At 34.0% G+C, this 23,312-nt stretch overlaps 1 protein-coding gene across 3 annotated transcripts in view; it reads right to left on the bottom strand.

Annotated features, from left to right (window-relative positions):
- Positions 1–23,312, bottom strand: part of fus (epithelial splicing regulatory protein fusilli) — a 98,951-nt gene that overhangs the window by 41,028 nt on the left and 34,611 nt on the right. For 2 of the 3 annotated variants that reach the window (XM_088237159.1, XM_088237158.1), the window contains exons 1-3: positions 22,714–23,076; positions 5,189–5,299; positions 1,239–1,371 (exon numbers count right to left, since the gene is read on the bottom strand). In XM_088237159.1, the coding sequence (XP_088093285.1) occupies positions 1,239–1,371; positions 5,189–5,299; positions 22,714–22,730 (261 nt within the window). In that variant the 5' untranslated portion in view covers positions 22,731–23,076. Of the gene's footprint in view, positions 1–1,238; positions 1,372–5,188; positions 5,300–22,713; positions 23,077–23,312 lie in introns of those variants that run through there. The other variant, XM_088237157.1, reaches the window with a different exon arrangement.

Raw genomic sequence — 23,312 nt, 5'->3', positions numbered from 1 at the left:
AAACGAGCACTAAATAAATAGTCCAGATCTTGTCTCGATGTCCCTTATGTTTGTCAATGCTTCTTTTCTTTCTTTTTTTTTTATGTTTTAAACTATTCTTTTATTGTAATATTTAAACCTTATAAATTGTATACATGGACAATGTCCGTTAATAAATAAATAAATTTATTTATTTTTTCTAAATGTACAAATTTTCACAAATTTTTCTCATGACCTGTCTGTTTTTTGATTAGCCAGAAAATATTGCTGCGAGTGATAAGCCTGTCAAATTCTTTTACTTGAAGTTTTAAATAATAACTATGTAAAACTCCTGTTTTACGTTTTACAAGGGAGCAACAAAAAAATGTGTTAAACTGAGGAAAATGCTAAAGTGAGGAAATGAAAAACTGCAGAAAAATTGTAAAAACTGTCATAATTGGGGATTATTCATATTTACCTATGATTCCATTAAAAAGATTTGTATTTTTCAATCAATACCACAGTGTATTTTTTTTATTAAATTAAAAAAAAACTTGTTCAAAAATTTTTATGTAGGTACTTAACCTTAAAAACACGAAAATAAGAATTTGAATTTGCATAAAATGCATACAATGATTTTTTCCCTAAATATTGGGAAATAAATTTTATTTATATGGTATCACTTTTTTTAGTATGGCACCACAGAATTTCAACTGTCATTTACATCGCGGCAGAACTGTTTCACACTTTTACGATAACTGTTCAAACAATTTTCTTTCCAAATTATGTTTATAACTTCAAATAATATTTCTATTGCCAAATTTTTAACTTTCTGCATCGTAATTTATTGATGTAAAGACTTTACTCCTCGTGTGTTAACCGCATGTCACAATTTAGTAAAATGTCAAAATTGGACACATAAACAAAATGTTTAATTGCACTGAAACTTCTTTGAATTTAGTTTGAGGCAACAATTTACACATTTTTTTATTTACCTTGGTTTTACTCACCATTTTGGGCCAACGCGGCGGCGCGCGGCTCGGCGTCTTTTGACGCATCGAATGAGTTGTGATTTTTTTTTAACGTAAAACCGGGGTTATGAAAAATGTAAAAAACGTTGATTGGGGGATATTTGAACAAGAATGTATGGAAAAAATGGGACCTAAACATTTCGGCGTAAAAAGCGGGAAAACGTAAAATTAGGGATTGTAAAAAGTGGTTTTACGGTAAATAAAAGAGGGAACGCGTCGCTTATTCAACATTTTTATAGTAAAACGCACCTCTATGTAGCGCCTGCCAATGTGGTGCTTATGACGCTTGAGCGCCATGTCGCGGTGCTCCATCGACACGAAGCGGACTAACGCCTCTCCGTTCCTTCTACCTTGTGGGGACAGACACAGTGCTACGCCTCCCCTGTGAACAAAAAATCACAATATTATAATCATCAATCAACATCATACTTAATGCTATAAGTAATGTCTAAATTTGTTGGGACAAAGAGAAAAAACATTTTTGAGAAGGGAATATGGAAGTCTAGGCATTTACAGGGCTAATGACCTGCCATTAGCTGGTTTAAGTGGCCACTTTGGGCTAAGTGTCCACTTAAACACTATCAACACATAAGTCTTCGAGCTAACCCATGCCAATCTATCTTCATCCCACACTGTGTTGATGGCGAAGAGATCTACGAAAAGCTGGAAGATCTATCCCAAAGAATTCCAAGTTTTCTGATGAATTGACTAATCTACACTTTCTGGACGTTGGGGCATAAAAACACAAGCAGCTCTTAGGCTAAGTGTCCACTTGATAAAATCTCGAGAGAAAGTCTCGAAATCGGTCTTCGGGTGTCGTCCATTTGAGGTCACTGGCGGTCTCGAGATAGGTATGGGAGACTCGACACTGACTTTAGTCTCGAGACCGAGGCAATTTCGTGTCGGCGAGAGTCGAAACCCAGTCTGCTGTGTGACTTGATCGCACGTTTATGTGTTTTTATTTTTCAAAATGAATTCGCGTCAGGCCCTGGGTTTTTAACTGCGTATAAGATTGTAATTAACAATAAAAACCTCGAAATGGTAGATGAATATATGTACGAGGGTTGTGTAAAAAATAGGGTTCCCAACGCTGCTCGCCGCGCGAAATGCTAGACGAAATCCGGCAACACCGCTGTGTGCGCTGGTTCCCCCACTCTAGATTCCGCCTTAGTAAAACTCGCTGCGACGTTCGGTGCCGGCCTGACAGCCATCCGCGATGGAACCCCTGATCGCCGTCACCGCCAGGTGCGAAGTTCGTACAGTAATCCGATTTTTGCATGCTAAAATGTTACCACCGGTCGATATTCATAGGCAGTTGTGCGAATTATTGCGAGACCTTGAAAAAACTCAGAAGAGCCATTCAAAATCACCGGAGAGGAAGACTGACGAAAGGCGTTAGACTGCACCACGACAATGCGCGCCCGCACGTCTCTCGCCAAATTTTATTCAGATGTTTGCAGTGCTTTTAGAATTAGTAAAACATCAGATTGTCAAGCAAGATACCAAACGTACAACTTGTGGTTAACATTCCATAAAAAATCCTTTTCCTCATAAAGATTTATTAATTGAAAAATTTCCTTATCTATCCATTGTAGTACGCTCATTTTATCAAATTAATTAACACAAAAAATGCAATGCGCTGTTTGAGAGTGCTTTCAGCTCTTCTGATATTGGCAGAAGACTGGAGACTGTACCTCGAGTGCAAGAATGAACATGTCCACTTGCGACACGTGTAGTCTCATCGACCAGTAGCTCAATCACAATTAACCATCGACGTGCTTAAAAACATGCTAAGCATTTGAGCGCCCATAATGAACAATAATGAACATGCTTAAGTTATCGCAGTCATAAGTCAACGCGTGTGTAATCTCTAAGTCGACGCTCGTGTCGGTTTGTTTTTTTGTTTTCCTCGTAAATAAATACAGTTCATTGGCGAAAAATCGGCGTTTACTATAAAAAATAATACAATATACTGCATTTGCAAAAAAGTAAGGAGTATCTAATAAAAAAAAGTGAAAATTAAATTACAATTACTACGGCGACTGCTTTTCTTGGCATTTGGCTTGCAAACTGCCGGCTAAATGCAATAAATAGCGTGATAAATAATAAATCAATACATAAAAATAGCAGTTTTGGAATATTTTCCATATTTACACCGATGAAATTAAAATATGTGATTGCGCAGTAGGATTTTACGTCGCAAAACGTAAATATTTTGGCATTTAATATTAGATGTTCACGGATGTTGCATTTTGATCGCGAATACGATAAACAACCACGGTGAGAAATTGTTATCACGTCGCTTATTAGCACGTCGATAGTTATTTGTGATTGATTGACTACAGTAACGACTTGTCTTTGAGAGTGCTCTCAGGCCCATATATATTTGTGAGTCTGGTCTCGAGAATATTTTGTTTCAAGTGGACACTTACCCTTAGAAGATTTGATAAATAACAGATTTTTGACATCTAGTGACACGGTTGGGAACATGAAAAGAAATTTATAGCATTGAAAAAGCTAGGGCCTGACGCGAATCCATTTTGAAAAATAATAACACATATACTCGCGGTCAAGTCACACAGCAGACTGCGCGTTGACTCTCTAGTCGACACGGAATGAGGAATTACAGCCCAACCCGGAATTAAATTTTAAAAATGTTTTCGGGTACACGTGAATATTTAAAAATTTTGGAGTACGTGTACGTGTAGTATTTCCGGTTTCCGCTTTGAAGCCCCCGCACCTTGTAAGGAACGTTTTGACCATAGAAAAAAAAAATAGAATAATTTTTATTATACTCTTTTTTTCAACCAGAGATTATGCCAACTTTCTAAGTTTTTCTAAATCGAAACGTTCGTAAAAACAACCATAACATAGAAATGAGCAAATTACGATCAACTAAATGAAGTAATCAAAGCAATATTCCATGGATTCTTATCAGTTTTGTTGTTGGCTGAAGAAATACAACTTACCGCGGTCAGTGAAAGTAAGAACGCCAACCGTTTCATGACGTCACTACTGAAAAGTGACACACTGATTACAGTCATTTGGCTAAAAAATCATATCTTTGTAAATAACGCACAAAAAAAAAATATTTTTGCTTAGTTAAATAGTACGCTAATAGCAAATAAATAGATTAGAAAACAGTGGAATTCCTCATTGTCTCGGTCTAGAGACTTAAGTCAGTGTCGAGCCTCACATGCCAATATCGAGACCGCAAGTGATCTCAAATGGACGACACCCTGAGACCGATCTCGAGATTTTATCTCAAGTGGACACTTAGCCTAAGAGCCACTCGTGTTTTTGTGCCCCGACGTCCAAAATGTGTAGATTAGTCAATTCACCAGACAACTTGGAATTCTTTGGGATAGATCTTCCGGATTTTCGTAGACCTCTTCGCCATTAACACTGTGTGGGATGAAGATGAATTGGCATGGGTTAGCTCGAAGACTTACATGTTGATCGTGTTTATAAATATATTGTATACCGTTATTATATTGCCGTTGTTTATCTTGGCTACTTAGTTTAATGTTCTTTTTGTTTTGCCTTGTTGTTAAAATTATTATAGTCCTTAAAATTTAGCATGATTAAAATGACAACTGCCAAACTTATATCAATAGTGATGGGAAATTACTGATCACTGATCATGTACCGATTAAAGCGATTTAATTAGTTTTTTCATGCAAACATGAAACTCCGTTTCCGAAAATTGATATAAAAACGCAAATACAAGCCTATTATAGTGTGTTCAAGACAATTATTCACCAAAAAATAAGACATTTATACTTTTTTCATGAACAACATTAAATGAATAATTTTTTTATTCGATCAATTTACATTGATCAATTTGTCCATCTCTAACTTTTTGCAAAATGATGTGACCTTGAAGAACGTCATTAATAATTAGGATTATTTGACTTTTTCTTTAGTTTTAAAGTTGATTTTATATATTTATGTTGATTTATATGTCAAGCATTGTATTAAAAAAATAAATTAACATGCCAGATACGAATGATTTTTCGTGTGTCAATATAAATCACTCCTTAGACGTTACTACAAAGTTATGTCGTCACTTTTGCTGACAACTGTGATTCTAATCAAGCTATATTTTAAGGACTATAGTTTCTTTTCAATGTTTCCACTCCTTTCTGCAACCCTTATGACTTTTCACGGAATGTGTGCGTTTGAAGTGGCTGACTTACTTTGCAACATTCAACCCTCGGAAGAACTTGGCGATGTCCTGATCTGACGACTGCCAGGGAAGGCCCCGAGCTCGGACGATGCAGCTTCCGTCTATCTCATCATCCTTGGAGCTGGAACAATACAGTAAATATTTAATGCAATTCTTGGTTTTTATTTATTTTTAACGCCCTGGCGGACTTTAACAGTTTGAAAAATATACATAAATAGGTTATAACTTCAAACTGCATAGTGATTACTATTCTAAATAAGGAAATTGAAAAGGGGAAATATCCTCTGAGTAATAATGCGTAACCTAGAGAGAAGCCCTATCACTATGTTTCATAGAACGCAAGCGATGTTGGTTTGTTGGCTAGCAACCAATTGGTGGCCATTTTGTTTTATTTGACAACATAAACATAACGGTTCGATCGGATGTTTTTGTAGCTGTGCTTGGCTTTGTTTGTAAATAACTTGGATATTTACGTTATAATAAATAAAAATCGACTATGGTGAATTGCAGTATGTTTGGTTGCAGCAGTAGGAGCGTCAAAGGCGTTAAAGGAGTCAGTTTTCACAGGTAATTGATTCAGAATATTTTCCCATGATTTACATTGATTTTTGGCATTTATTGTTCCGACACGTGTATTACGTTGCTTAAAAACTTTCCTTATATCAACATATTTACTTCAGATACTATTTTTTCTCAATTTGGGAGATAAATTTGTGAATTAAAGTATGTTTACTGTTGATAATGACAGTTGATTACGGGCAATATGTCGGGGCCGCACTAGGCATATAGTATATATAAAGTTTGAGTTTTTTATCGAGTAGAGGTCGATTCAAATTTTACTCGAAAATAGCAATGTTAACCTTAAAATCGCATCTAAAATGACGTGTCCAAATTTCAGTCCGCTACGACTCGCCATTTCGGATATGTGACGGACAAACAAACAAACTCAACACAGGACTTTGGTTCCATGGAGTTGGGATTAATGTCTCAATAAATATAACATAAATATATTGTGAATAAAAAAAATAAAGACGTTTTATAAAAAAAAAAAATATAGGCGAATTATAGAAAAATAGATTGGAATATGGAATAACCCTGCAATGATAAATACACAGGTACATATTTAAAAGTAATTACAATGCAAATTAATATCCATTTGGCAATTCTCGACCTGAGTACGGCCCATTGTTTTGTAAATAATAAGGAAATATTTCACAATAAAATAAAAGTGTTTTCTACGGCCGCTAGAGCGTTTGGAATATCACCCCAGTAGTTCAATCACAAATAACTATCGACGTGCTTATAAGCGACGTGATAAAAATTTCGCACCATGGTTGTTTATCGTATTCGCGATCACGATAGAACATCCGCGAACACCTAATATTGAATGTGAAAATATTTACGTTTCGCGACGTATAATCCTGCTGCGCAATCACATATTTGAATTTCACCGGTGTATGGAAAATATTCCAAAACTGCTATTTTTATTTATTTATTTATTATTATCATACTATTCATTGCATTTAGCCGGCTGTTGGTATGCCAAATGTCAAGAAAAGCAGTCGCCATAGTAATTGTAATTTAATTTTTACGTTTTTTGTATTCGATACTCCTTGCTATTTTAAAAATGCAATATATTGTTTTATTTTTTATAGTATACGCTGAATTTTCGCCAGTGAACTGTATTTATTTAAGAGGAAAACAAAAAACAAACCGACACGACCGTTGACTTAGAGATTACACACGCGTTGACTTATGACTGCGATAACTTAAACATCTTCATTATTGTTCATTGTGATCGCTCAAACGCTTAGCATGTTTTTAAACACGTTGATAGTTATTTGTGATTGAGCTACAGGTATTTGAAACTTTCGATAACTTGGTTTGACAGAGTCAGGGGATTTTGGGCATCAAGTCATGAAGTGTCCGAAGAGGGTCCGATGTCTTGCAGGGTACCCGCTGGCACAGCGCGGGTTCAAACTGTGCAACTCGGTTATAAGCTTAGACTATACCCTGTCTGCGTAATCTATAAGTGTGAAAGCACTGCAATTAATTATATGAATCATACACGTATAAAACATGTGAGTCGAGGTCCTGTAAAAATACCAAGACAAAGTGTTACACAGTACGTGGGGTTTTGCAATATTGATTTTTAAACCCATGCATGCGGAGTACCTATTTAGGCTATCTACAGTGACCTGAAGACCCGTGACTGAATCGTCAATTATGACCGCATCATCGGCATACTCCAGGTCGCAGAGTTTTTGGGAGGAGGAGATGGATGGAGGAGGAGATGGATAGAGGAGATCCTCGATCTAGTGGAATTGACTCCCTTAGGATGAAGGCTTGATTCATGCTCTTCATTCATAATTCATTTAATCATTAAATCAAATGCAATTTTCCACTCTCACTTTCCTTCAATCGTCCTTTACCGCTCCTTATCAAGTTCCTTCTTTTCCTTTCCACTATCTCCTTGTTTTGTCCATATTTATCTTATTTTAATATATAGTATATTTACTATTTATATAGTTTAAACTTCAAGCCGTCGTCGCTTTATTACAGTATTATTTAGTGAATACATATAATTGGATGGCAGGCCCGGCCCTACTATGTATACATTTTATAGTTTTTTTTTTAAATATTCATTTAACCTGTACATTTGTTTGTATTCGAAATAAATAAAATAAGTCCATGAGGATTATAAAAAGGAACGGTGCAAGGACGCAACCTTGACGAACTCCGGTGGTCACCTCAAACCAATCTGTGACAACGTCGTTGATTCTGATTCGACATTCGCTACTTGAGGTGAGGGCTTTGATAAGTTCGACTAGTTTTCTAAAATATTTTGATAACCAAGGTAAGATGGAATTAGTTTGCAATATTGTTCGATCAGTAACAGAATCGTTAATGAGGGCAAAATTGATTATACTTGCAATTTCCTGGAAATCGTTCCGGTAAGTTCATTTATGGCATTGGAAAACTCAACTAAATATGTCAGTGGCGAATGGTGATTTTATTTACAGGTAAGCTATAAAAAATATAATATATATTTGTACCTACATAGGAGGTACATAATATAATGTAAGTAATATATACTATAAATTGATATTTTTTTGTGGTTCTGTGTTATACAACAACTCTCATCCATGAAATCAACTCAAACGATGTAACTTCGTGATATAGTATGTTATATAGATATATAATCCATTACTTAAATACATAATTCATTCAAAAATAAATAAAAAATTCCACTATAAATTCAGTCGATATTAGGTATTCAATTGAAATTTTAACTGGCAGCATTGTTCTAGTAATTAATAGTGCTAAAAACGGCCGCGTGGAGTGCTATATGTCCTGCAATATGACGCATGAAAGTAATTATCGTCTTATGTCAAAAGTACCATCTCAAAGAAAAATAGTCCTTAAGAAACAATGTTTGAAATACTGTTTTCCAAATCAAGAATCTTCAAATAATTTGTGTAATCTGCAAGTTTAATCTGGGAGAAAAAACCCGCACTGGGGTTAGTACATTCAAAATATAGTATACTTATTTGTATGAAAAAATAAGCTGGAATAATCGGCTAGTTTCTTGGCTCGCCGCAGTCGCTGGGCGCGCTTTATTAAAATTTGTATTTACATTAGGATAAAAATACAAACGGTGGAAATGATTTAAAATAAATGGTAATTATTTATGTTTTTCTGTAAATAAAGCTACAATAAAACATTATTATGGTTAGTCAAATATAATGGTAAGCTGTGCATAATCGCTTCTATACACGGTTCGCCCCTGAAGTATGTTGAGTGCAGAATACACATGCGTAAATATTTTTGGTCATTATTATTGTAATTTATTGAAACAATGTATTACTACACAAATCGAATAGAAAGTCTTAACTCTCTCTTCCCGGTGGTACCCAGTACACATTGAATCTAAAACGTTTAATATAATATCCGCAATTAATTAAATAAATAATCCACAATATTGGAAAAATCAGACATTGGTGTTATCGGGTGCAGTGAGGTCAATTCCTGCTAAAAACAGCCAGGTCGCTTTCATAAAAAAAAACTGATTTAATCACCTTCTGAAAATAGTGTTGATCGCAAAAACGACATTTCTCAATTTGCAGAAAACACCCACAGAACTAAAAAAAAATATGGTATGATGGGAAGATTAATGCGTCCAGAAATCTAGTTCTCTTAAATGAATCAATGTGGATAAATACATAGGTATTTTAATTTTATGCATTCATTAATTCAAAAATATCTATAATTAAAATATATGATTTAATACAGAATGTCACCTCAAATATTCAAAGTTTGAATGAGGCATTCAATATTAGATCTAGGTTTCTTCTGCAAAATGCATACTTTAGGTTGCGTGATCAGCCAGATTTAAAAAAAAAAACACCAAAATTTCTTTGACACTTAAATATTTTTATTTTTATTTTTATACATTAAAAAAAAAAAATATTCCAGTAAAATGGCTACATAGTGCAGAGCCAATTATACCATATAAACATAAAACAAATTTCTATATTTGCAGCACTTATGGTGGTCTCGCCATAAGCATAAAATATCTAGGAGTTTGGATTGACTCTAAATTATCTTTTTCAAGAAATGCAGATTATACGAGTAAGAAAATCGCAAAGAAGGTATCTCTGTTAGGAAGGATAAGGAATAAATTAGACATTAAAACCTCTCTGCTGATATTTAAAAGTATTATCGTTCCCCACATTGATTATTGCTCCAGTATTTTATATTTAAGTAATGAAGGAGATCTAAAAAGACTCCAAATAATACAAAACAAAGCGATGAGGATAATATTAAGATGTGGGAGACGAACAAATGTTAAGAAAATGATCCAACTTCTAGATATCATGACAATTGATCAAAGAATCAAATTCAATGTGGCCAATGAAATAAACAAAATTATTAAAGGAATAGTTCCGAGATATTTTCAAAATAAACTAAAAAATAATGAGTTCTTTCATAGAAACTATGCAACAAGAGGATCTAAAAATATAAGACTGGAAAACAAATCAAAAGCAATGTCCCAGAACTGCCGCATGTACAAGGGAATACAACTATTTGAAGAAATGCCAGAAAGCATAAAAAATTAAATTAATGTAAATATATTTAAAATTAAATGTAAAAAGTATATATGTAAAAAATATTAGGTAGTAAATAGTGTAAATAGTGAATATAATTAATGAAAATGTACGTATGAAACAGTTAATATTATAAATTAGGATACTAAGTGTATAATAGTGATAAATAATGTTAGAATAAGTATAGATGTAAATATTGTATTGTAAATATATATTAGACTATGTTACATACAACTAAATAAATAAATAAAATAAAATAAAATAATGTATCCCGCCATCGCTCGAACATCGGTGAATGATATTAGGTCGATAACTTAAAAACTGGAATTTTGCAGTTTAGACTTCCATATTCCCTTCTCAATAATGTTTTCCCTCTCTGTTGCAATAAATTTAAATATAAATAACTCCCTGGGGGGGGGATCCAGCCAGTTTGCAAGCATTTGGACATACTCAACCATTGGTGAAAATAAAATCGATCTAAGTCACAATCCGAATTGAAACATAAGTATCCGAAGGGAAACCGGCGAACTTAAATCGATGGAGTTATTCGATAATTTCTATTTGATCGGTTTGGCTCATCTCTATCGACTTAACAAACAAAAGTCATGTGTACTTAATATGATACTATTATCTTGAGACCATGACCCGGGATGGCTTTACATTACATAAGATAAACATTTAAATTTAGTGTTTATCGTGACGTTGTTACAAACTTGGTCCCCTATGCCGTGCTTCGATTCTAATCAGCTTATTAAAGGGCATTTTAGAAATGTTTTGAAATCTATGCGTTTGATGAGTTATCAGCTCACGAGTGGTTAAAGACTAACAAATTTAGCGGGGATATCTAACAGTCTGAGGGGGTATCTCACTATCTTCTTGTAAAACCTGATTAGCTTATATGTCCTGATAAATCGCATTTGAGTTGAAAAATCGATTTCACAAAAAAAAATAGTAAGTTGAATCGGGTTGTGGTCCTGTGGCTAGTGTCTCGGACTCACGGACCAAAGGTCTGTTGTTCGAATCCCACTCTACCACAACTTGATTCCTATTTTCTAATACTGAGTTATTTACAACTTGTTGAAAATGGCCCTGAAAAATTAAATATTTGGGTAAATCATAAGAACGCAAATATTTTTTTTTTTTTTTTTAATAAAAAAAATCTATAGTCCTTAAAATGTAACATGATTAGAATGACAGTTGTTAGAAAAAGTGACGACATAACTTTGTAGTGACGTCAAAGGAGTTATTTATATTGACACACGAAAAATCATTCGTATTTGGTATGTTTTTTTTTCTTTTTAAGAAATAAATATTTGCGTTCTTATGATTTACCCAAATATTTAATTTTGAGGGCCATTTTCAACGAGTTGTAAATAACTCACTATTAGAAAATCGAAACAAGTTGGGGTAGAGTGGGATTCGAACCACGGACCTTTGGTCCATGAGTCCGAGACACTAGCCACGGGACCACAACCCGATCTATTTTTTTAATACATTGCTTGACATATAAATCTACAAAAATTATATATAATCAGCTTTAAAACTAAAAAAAACTAAAATAAAACTAATTATTAACGACGTTCTTACAAGGTTGCATCATTTTGCAAAAACGTTAGAGATGGACATATTGATATTTTTTTTTATGTATTTAATTTTTTTGTTTTTTTAAAATAAACATAATAATAATACAGAGTATTAAAAGAATAAAGCATAATTACAGATCAATGAAACACATATTAATAGAAAAATAGTAAACAAAAAAATCCCACAAAGGCATGCCTGCTCGTTGGTATACAATAAATGTTAATTAATTTTCGCTCCTATGGTAAATAATGGACAGTTATAATATTTTTGTATAACATAAGAAAGAAAAAATAAAATATTCTGTAAAAGATAATATGGTATTTTTTTATAGTAATTAAAAAAGGAAATAAAAAATATTTTTTAAAAAAACACAAAAATATTCCTTATTATTAAAGGGTAACAAAATAAATCATAGAAAAAAAAGAGTTCATATCTTTAGTTTGAATCCAGGATAGAGCATGTTTTTTAAAGGAAGGAAAATTTTGAAAGTTTGGAATCAATCAATCTATGTAATTTGTAATTTGAATCAATCCGTCTAAAAAAGTAAAATGTCTTATTTTTTGTGAATAATTGTATTCAACACACTATAATAGGTTTATTTTTGAGTTTTTATATCAATTTTCCGAAACAGAGTTTAATGTTTGTATAAAAAAACTGATAAAATCGATTTGATCGGTACATCAGTAATTTTCCATCACTATTGACATGAGTTTGACAGCTGTCATTTTAATCAAGCTAAATTTTAGGGACTATAGTTTAAATCGTCCCTAAAGTTTAGAGTTGTAAAAATACCGAAGTCGACCAAATCGCTCAGTAGTATACAGGTTTAGTTTTTGTGCTGTTACATGTTCACTTAATTGCCATACTTACTAGTTCTTTGCTCGATTTATTATTATTGCGTTTTTTTTATTTATTTATTGTAAACTTTTTCAAATAATTCTTATGTTGCTGAAACTCCACTCGTCGATGCGCTTTGTAGCTGCAAGACTTTCTGTGATGTGAGCTTTCATATTATATACGAGTAAATCATATTATGTAAATGTTATCAACTATCAAATATCTAAATTTACTAAATGGGGTCTAGAATTTCAACCGTCCATGCGTTATGTAGCTGCAAGACTTGTTGTAATCTAACTTCTATTTTTATAAATTTGTTTTTTTATTTCGTTTTTTTTAATAACAATTAAACTCTTAACTTCACTGTCAAATAAAATATTTGAAAAAATGTAAATAGGGGCTACATTTCTTACAGTCCATGCGCTCTGTAGCTGCAAGACGTGCTGTAATCTAGCTCCTATTGGAGACGAGGAACTAGAATCCCAACCATCCATGCGCTCTGTAGCTGCAGGACGTGCTGGGATATTTATTTATTGTACAGCACCCTTAAGGTGATTTTCACAAAAAATGGCGCTATGTAAATTATCCAAACATATATCATATATGTAATTTGGTAGTTTGTTTTTAAGGTAAAAAATATTAAATATTAAATTTTTTTTTTAAACTATATTTTTTTTATTCATGTTTTATTTTGAGCCCGTTGCCGTCTGCTAAGTAGCTTATTAATAAATAATCTCATGTTTCGTGACAGTACGGCGTCTTTAAACATTAAACAGTGCCCTATGGACTGTTCACCATTCTGCCCATGTTTAAACATCCACATTTCATCAACTCTTCCATCTGATGACTCTTGTGAAGTAAAAGAGCTGAAACCTTTATCATGTGGGTGAGGAAACAGTGTGTAAAGTGGCCAATTATACCAGGCAATGACAGGTCATAAGCCTTGTAAATGCCTAGACTTCCATATTCAATTCTCAGAATGTTTTCCCTCTCTGTAGCAACAAATTGAGATATTTTTTAAAGTTTACTATGTCTAAGATGTCGCAAATGGCAGCTTTCAAAAATAACTGGGACTGCGGTTAGGAGTAGCAGGCGCTACATTCAACAGTATGAAGGCTGTCTGCAGATCGGGTATTTATTCAGTGAAAACCAAATGCCGCCTATGCAACGCCTGCATACCACCTATTCTTCTCTACGGGTGCGAATCGTGGAACCTTACTAGGGCACAACACGGCAAAATTCCGAGTTAGGTGTCTGCGATTTGAATTTGTGCGGAATGAAGTAATAAGAGAACGGACGCAGCAAACTCCGGTGACAACTGTCATCAAGCGGAGGCGATACGGTTGGCTTGGCCATGTAATGAAAATGCCTTCTGTAGCTCAATCACAAAGACCGTTAGACGTGATAATTTCTCACCATGGTTGTTTATCGTGTTCGCGATCGCAATGGAACATCCGCGAACACCTAATATTAAATGTCAAAATATTTACGTTTCGCGACGTATAATCCTGCTGCGCAATCATATATTTGGATTTCACCGGTGTAAATATAGAAAATATTCCAAAACTGCATTTTTTTTATTATTTATTATTTATCACGCTATTCATTGCATTTAGCCGGCGGTTGGCGAACCAAATGTCAAGAAAAGCAGTCGCCATAGTAATTGTAATTTAATAAAGGAAAAAAAATTGTTCCAATAAAGGAAAAAAAAATCATGTATGAAGCCTATGTAAAAACTAAAATATGTTATATGCAACTACTATAGGGAACAGGAAATCAAAATGACATAAACAGACTACAAAGACAGCAAAATAAAATATTAAAGTTAGTATATGACCTACCCTATCTAACAGCAACTAAAGAACTTTTTGAACAAACTAAACAATTAAATGTAACTGAACTCTTTTAACTAGAATCTTTAAAATGTATTCATAAATTAGCCACTGATGTAATTGTAGACGAAGAATTAAAACTTTAAAAAAAACTGTAGTAAACATGAACACAATACGAGAATATCAGAAAAATATCATATACAATCTTTTAAAACGAGAAAAGGACAATCGAGATTAATAAACCACGGACTGAAATTATACGATAAACTACCAGACAAAACTAAACAAAAGACTCAGACAACCTTTACAAAAGATGTTAAAAATATTATTATTAACAGTAGAATGTGAATTTTAAAAGTGAAAATATTTTGTTAAATGTATGTAACCCGTAAGGGTTTATCAATGAAAATTAAATTTTAAAAAATATATTTAAAAAATCACTTTTTTGTATTAGATGCTCCTTACTATTTTGCAAATGCAATATATTGTATTATTTTTTTTAGTAACGCCGATTTTTGGCCAATGAATTGTATTTATCAACGAGGACAACAAAAAACAAACCGACACGAGCGTTGACTTAGAGATTACACACGCGTTGACTTTTGACTGCGATAACATAAGCATGTTCATTATTAATGATTACGATAAAATTATAAATAAACTTATCAATGAAACTTCTTGGTTAAGTTTTACTTTTTATTATTTTGACCAACAAGCGCTTTCGCTTAAGTAGGCATCTTCAAGACTGGTGAATTGTTTACAGCTTTGATACTATTCTTTACATATTTTGGAGATAAGATCAAATAATTATTTCAACAGGGGACAGAAAACATAAATGTTTACAACTAGTTTGCTAAACAGTTCTTTTTTGGGAGTTTTGCGATAAATACACAGGTACATATGTATAAGTATTTACGATGCAAATTAATATCCATTTGGCAATTCTCGACCTGAGTACGGCCCATTGTTTTGCTGCGAACTGTAGCTTACTCAATACCAAAAATTCATAGAATGGTTTTCCTACGTCTGGGCTCCTCTCTAGGTTACGCATTATTACTCTGAGGGGTAATTCGATGTTTCTATTACGACTTGGCTGTACCTCCGCTGCCGAGAAGTTGGTATAGCGCTGGTCGGCGGTACAGGTTGAGCCCAAGAATGCATTGAATTGCAGTCGTCACTCGATACCAACAACGCACAATTCTCGATAAAGTGTCGGTTTACAAACTGCGAACAATAACATCGGCAACGCAGACTTTGCGAACGCAGATTAAAATCGCCACATTGGCGTCGGACGCGTTCTTTATTAATTCATTCGAAATGTATTGGTCGCAACAGAGGGAAAACATTTTTGCGAAGGGAATATGGAAGTCTAGGCATTTACAGAGCTAATAACCTGTCATTTGTCCACCATGCAAGAGGTCTCGGGTTCTATTTCCAACATGGTTGATAAAGTTTTAAAAAGGGTGTTTTTACACTAGAATATTTCATAGTCCCTAGACTGGTTCCCGAAGCGCGAGACTGATCATCTTGCCTTTACATAACAAAAATGATCAGGGTGCGATTGGTGTACCAATGCAGTGCCCTATGAAGAGAATTAAATCACGTATATGAGAGAACCCTTCTAATACCCTGTAATCGCTCTAATTTTCTTGCGTCCTCTTTCTAATGTGGAATAATCTACCCATTAATGTTAGAGATGCCCCTTCTTTATTTACATTTAACTCAAGATGAAAATGTCACTATCTAAATGTTTAAATTGTTCCTTTATCCTTCTTCTTTCCTTCCCATCTCCATTCCTCTCTTCATAGTATAGTGTTATTTTTTTTTTTTACATATATTTTTATTTTGTAAATCTTTGTTTTCAATTTTTGTTTTAAATTGTAAGATTCAATATGTCCATGTATTTATAATTTTCTCAAACTGAACGGTTTGGGTAGGTTGGAAGAAATTGACTTAAGGCAATATGCCCGCCCTTATATGTACAAAATGACTCGCCTACATTCTGTATTGAATGCCGCAGCGAGACTTATTTTCGGAATCTCTAAGTTCAGTCATATCACTCCACTACTTCGGGAACTACACTGGCTACGTTTTCCACAGAGGGTCGAATACAAACTCTGTTGGCTTATGTATAAGTCACTGCACAACTCTGCTCCGAAATATCTAAGGGAACTATGCATTCCAGATGAACTAGCTGACAGGCGTTTCACGCTTAGATCAGCTGCGTCTACAGCGAGAGGAAAAGTTATTATATTGGCGGCGTCCGTGGTGTAGTGGTCAAGACGCTTGACTCACGCACGGAAGGTTCCGGGTTCGATTCCCGGTGAGAACACAAAAAATGTGATTTTTCTCAAGCCTAGGTGCTCTGTGATGTAATTCACCACTGTAATTAGGCCTCCTGGCCTGTTGTGGTGCAAAAAAAAATGTTTACCTCTACGCAAACAGCGCACTAAATTTAGTGAACGCGCATTTGCGGCCGCAGGCCCTATGGCATGGAATGCGAAAAACTTAAACTCATTAAAATAGCATTATATCAACTCATTAGTTCACCCAAAGAAAATTTTTTGATAATGATCCTTAAGATAAAAATAACTTTATTTAATTTACTTACATATAACTTTGAATTATCTATCCTTACCTCTGTTTTGTATAAATACATTTAACTCTTTAATAAAGATACCAGTCTCGAAGATGTCGCGAAAGCGATGAAACCGGTCAATGGATATTTCAAGTTTGTGGATTAAAGTATCACTCGTGTTTTATTTATATAATAAATTACAATGAACTTCCATCAAGAATTTTCACTTACAAACTTAAATGTTTTACTATAAATATGTATGCAGAACTGTTGATTTCCCAAATAAAATAAATAAATAAAGACGGTAAAGAGGAGTGGACCAAGGTTTGACCCCTGCGGTACTCCGGAAAAAAGAAAGAATGATTCCGTGTTACGGTTGACTCGAAGATTACAACAAAACGTGGTAATATTCGTAGTAGTTGCAGAGATATCACCGCGCCAGTTACATCACGGGAACGGGCGTGTTAAGAATGGTTGCTAAACAATATACATAATTTAGCGAATAAAATACTAACGGCCTTACAACAGCTATAAAACGCACCGATAACACCTAACCTAACCTAATCCCGCCCAATTTACAGTAACTTAATGTTCTTAAAATAAATATTTTTAAAATCTTTGATTATTGAAAAATATTTACGAGTACATGAAAATAAAAAATTTATATGTACAAATTATATGTATTTATTTGATATGTAATATATTTTCTTTACTAACTTTGTATAATATGAGGAAATCTGTTATTAGTTCTGAGTTTATAAACTATATATGTTTGTTTACTATAAATATGTATGTAGAACTGTTGATTTCCCAAATAAAATAAATAAATAAATAAAGACGGTAAAGAGGAGTGGACCAAGGTTTGACCCCTGCGGTACTCCGGAAAAAAGAAAGAATGATTCCATGTTACGGTTGACTCGAAGATTACAACAAAACGTGGTAATATTCGTAGTAGTTGCAGAGATATCGCCGCGCCAGTTACATCACGGGAACGGGCGTGTTAAGAATGGTTGCAAAACAATATACATAATTTAGCGAATAAAATACTGACGGCCTCACAACAGCTATAAAACGTACCGATAACACAATCTCCAACTTAAAGGTAACAAACAACATATTTTATTACATTGCAGCCTGAAAATGAAATCGCAGTCAAATATATGGTCATACGTATGTTTTCAAAAGATTATATCGTGAGCATAGAATTAAGTATAGACCAGGAGCTCAATCACAGATAACTATCGACATGCTAAAAAACGTGCTAAGTATTTGAGCGATCACCACGAACAATCATGAACAGGCTGAAGTTAAAGCGGTCGCGTTGCAAAACGAAATTCAACTTCGGTCAGTTCAAGAGGATTGGTTGAATCTCGCACAGGAACTTATCTATGGCGTTTTGCAACGCGACCGCTTTAACTTCAGCGTGTTCATGATTGTTCGTGGTGATCGCTCAAATACTTAGCACGTTTTTTAGCATGTCGATAGCCATCTGTGATTGAGCTCCAGAAGGAGCGTAGAATCATATTTGAATACATCGGACTGTGTCCAATAATTCCCCCACTTGGACACACTTTCGCCGCGCGCATTCGTGAAGTCGCCGCGTAATGTTGCTAGATGGGAAAAAGTATAATCATACCACAAATGTAAGGTAAAAAAAAAACAGTTTGTAAATTTGTATTGTGCACTCAGAAACATTGATTTACACAACAGAGTAGATGAGTCTAGGGTCATTAAATAAGAGTAATTGAATTAATGAACTTTGAGCTTAAAATATAAAACAAATTTTATTTTACATAAAACTGATATTTTTATTAACAAATTACAACAGGGATGGAGAATACCTTAAATAAGGGAATATGGAAATCAAGGCATTTACAGGGCTTATGACCTGTCATTGGCCGGTTTAAGTGGCCACTTTACACACTGTGTAACATTCACCATTTTACCTATGTTTGAACATCCATATTTCTTCAATTCTTCCATTTGTTGATTTTAGTGAAGTTAAAGAGCTGAAACCTTTATTGTTGTGAAGAGATTCATCTGACTGAATTATTTCACATACTAGGCAACGCCTGAAAACAAATGACAGGTCATAAGCCCTGTTAATGCCTTGACTTCCATATTGCCTTATTTAAGGTATTCTCCATCCCTGTTGTAATTTGTTAATCTTAATGACCCCCGAGGGGGTGAAATCCAGTCTTTTGTCTACGAAAATTTGGACAAACTCAAATGTTGTAATGATATTTTTATATTTGATTTGTTAGAATATTTGATGTTTTAAAGATAATGTCGGTCAAATGACTACCACGCAAAGAAGGGTTAAAAATTTACTACCTTGGCAACACTAACGAAATTTCCATTTTGTTTCTTCGACAATCTGGCAGGCGGAAAAATAATTCAATTTTAAAGTAATGCATTGGCTACTTAAACATTCGTTTGCTAATTGCACATAAAATGTGATACCATCCTGTTTCTTTAAGATCGTAGCAGTGTATCTACACTTTAAAAGGACACAACACGGCATAGTTGAATTCGAATCAGGAGTTGCGTACTGAGCAACGTCTACAAAGAAACTAATGGGTCAAAACGTAAACCTACTAATTTATGAGTAGTTGAGTCACGTTCTGTTTGATGTGCGTATGCGGTTTCTGGACTGTTCTTAATTCTATGATCGTAGGTATACTCTCAAATCCCTGTTTTGAGAATTCAAGTATTTAAGTATTGTTCCAATTTTACTCTTTTATTTTATTTTAGTTTTTTGTGCACACAGTGCTATATCAGTATAATTACATTGTTATTACAAAAACATAAACCTAGCACAGCACCAACTCACGGCACATAAATTTACACCAACGCACAGCACACACTCACGGATGCTTGCATATCAATCTACAAGACTGCAAATGCACAAAAATAGATCACGTATCAATATATAAGTATTTAGGTATTATTATAGATTCCACTTTCAATTGGGAAGAACAGATAAAAACAGTTTGTAATAAGCTAAGAGTTTGCCTACTTAACATGTACCATTTAAAACCATACATACCATACCCAGTGCTGAGACTAGTTTACTTGGGGCTAGTTGACCCAATTATTCAATATGGATTAAGAATATGGGGACTAAGTTTTAAATCTTATACGGATAGAGTCTTGAACTTACAGGTACAAATTTTAAAAAATATCGTACCTGTAAAAATAAAGAATGAGGCAAAAGACAACACTAAAATATTATTTGATTTTGTTAACGTTTTGCCAATTAACAAACAGTGTCAGTATAAGATAGTGAAAGATCATTTCCTCGATTGCAAATTTAAATCCAAAATAAACCACCAGATCATGACAAGTATCGGCACAGCAGGTGATGGTACCACGACAGAAAAACTACTATGGTGACAGAACAATGGGTAGTGTAGTACCAAAACTGTTCAATTTAATACCAACTAAAAATCGTGAAGAAAAAAACCTAATTTCATTTAAAAAAATAGTCAAAAAATTATTTAATAGCAAGTGAAACTTAAGTGTATAAATATATGATATTCTTTAATTATTATTAAACTATGTACTTACTTATATATATTTTTTAATGTAATGTAAGCCGCAGACAAGCTTCGGCTTTGCGGGAACAAAAATACAATTTTGTATGTTACTTATTTGTTAAAATGAATAAAACTTTTAAAAAAATAAATTTAAAAAATTACGTACACAACTTAAATATAATACAATTTCTGACAGGACAACAAAATGTGCCAAGAATATGTTTAACGCATGACTCGTTTAGTTTATATTTACACCTGAGGATGGGTAATACTGATTACCCGAAACTAGTCGTGTTTTAATGTATTAAACTCTTGTGTGGTAAATTTACAAAGTGTTTTATTTTAAATGAATTCAAAATGATTTTCCACAAAGTAAATGCTGAAACAATAAATCATATAGTGATCAGTAATTTCCCATCACTAATGGAATTAGTTTGATAGCTGTCATTCTAATCAAGCTATATTTTAAGGACTAGAGTGAGCAATAAAGAGTTTTGATGGTATTAATACTTTTGAAGTCCGTCGTCATTCTATTGATAAAACCGAGAAGTTTGAGAGATTTGTTCACGGTAGGAGAGTTGGTAACGAACTTTGGATATAACAGATGAAAAATCCAGTCAAATGTAAAAAATTAAAAACGTTATGTTTATATATTATACATACTTAAATATAGGTGACGCCGCATGTTAACAATTTTGAGCGGCCATGATAAATAAAGTTTTCAGCATTTTAACTTCACAAACATCAACATATGAAAGAATTGAAGGAGTACAGATGTTCAAATATGCTAAGGGCAGAATGGCGAATGTTACACAGTGTGTAAAGTGGCCACTTAAACCAGCCAATGACTGTAGATGCCTAGACGTCTATATTGATTCTCGAAACTGTTTTAATTTTACTTGTCGGCCTCGTGGTGTAATGGTCAGCGCGTCTGCCTACCATGTAGAGGTCTTGGGTTCGATTTGCGACATGGTCGATTAGAAATATTAATTTAAAAAAGGGTGTTTTCACACAGAATATTTTCATAGTCCCCCCTGGACTGGTAATGAAGCGTAAGACTCATCGCCTTACCTTCATGTATCAAAAAATGATCAAGATACGCTGCAATAGGTGTACCAATTCAGTGCCCTATGCACCATTAGGTGCGGAATGGGAATGAATTAATTTTACTTTATTACTAAATGATTATTTAATTATTTTTTTAGTATGCCGTACAGTACCTGTTCATTTTTTTTGTCCCGTCAGTAAAATATTTTTTTGTGGTATAACATATATTATATAATTGTGTTATGAGTGTAAATCTGAGTCAAGTTTAATTAAGAACGATTAATTATCTGGTTTGGTCATGTGGAACGAATGGACAATGAAAGAATGGTAAAAAATGTATATATGGCGAAAATGAACGGTAACGCGAGACGAGGACGACCAAGCAAGACGTGGCATGATCAGATAAACCAAAATCTTAAGTCTGGTCATGTCAAAAGTAGACAGAACCGAAGGGCATGTATGACAAGATGTATGAACGTTGAAGAAGCTAGGAATGTATGGCAGGATAGACGTGTGTGGCGGTCCATTCTCCCTGCTTACCCCTACGGGGAAATGGCGTGATGGTAGTAGAAGTTATGATATTATATTGTTCGCGGTTTGGCAACATTACGCGGCCACTTCACGCATGCGCGCAGGTGGGATGTCGTGCAGGGGGAGGGGGGGACATTTGGCAATTTTTGGACACAGTGCGACGTGTGATAACTTGATTCTGCGCGTCTTCTGGTTTATTATGATTCTATGGATTAAAACATTTAAATATAAAATATATTATTCAACAGGTTTTTTTTATTATATCCAATTCAAATTATTATATTTACTTTTCTTCGAGACAACTCTCACTATATGTAAGTTTAAAGATTGATAATCGTAATTGTTTACATGAACTTAGGCTCAGAGTTCATAAGTTATTATACAAGTACTGTCAGGAATACGTTTGCAACAATCTCAAAGCGTGCCATCAAAATATTGAACGTCGAATCCTAATAAAGTTGTGTTAATAAACCACTTACCTGGATTTATTTTGCATCAAGTTTGCACTGGAATTAGTCAAGCGAAAGAAACACTCGCTTGTAACGAATTGTTACAAAATCTTGATTTAAAAAAGCAAATTAAACACGCGATCGCTTTCGACTAAAAGGTTCAAAATACGTTTGGTTTTAAATTCCTCGCTGACCACTGGCAACTTGCAATGCCAGATCTGCGCACTAAAACTTATTTAATGTCACTTATCGCTCGCGATATGGAAATAGCACTAAAGCGGAGTTAAAGAAACTCGTTTTATGGACGTTCACAATTATTTTATAAACAATAAGTGTTGATAATGCAGTTATGAAATGCGACGCAGGCTACCGCGGCAAACGCTTATACTTTCTGACAAGTCGAAAACTGAGAAGTATTATTGCGACAAAACAACACTAGCGCCAACGAACTGCAGCGGTCAAATTGTTAACTATTTTTGACAGACGAATATGAAAATAATAATTATTGTCGTTTATGCAAAACATGGCATATTATTATCATTTTTATTAAAATACTTTCAGCAACGTGTATGCATTAAAATAACTTCGTTCAGTAATGTGATCCAACAAAAACGAAAAGATGTTATTAC

This window comes from Micrasema longulum, unplaced genomic scaffold (assembly GCF_059751315.1).
Source record: "Micrasema longulum isolate JH-2025_06_02 unplaced genomic scaffold, ASM5975131v1 h1tg001659l, whole genome shotgun sequence".
Taxonomy (NCBI): domain Eukaryota; kingdom Metazoa; phylum Arthropoda; class Insecta; order Trichoptera; family Brachycentridae; genus Micrasema; species Micrasema longulum.
This window is presented reverse-complemented; position numbering and strand designations above follow the sequence as displayed.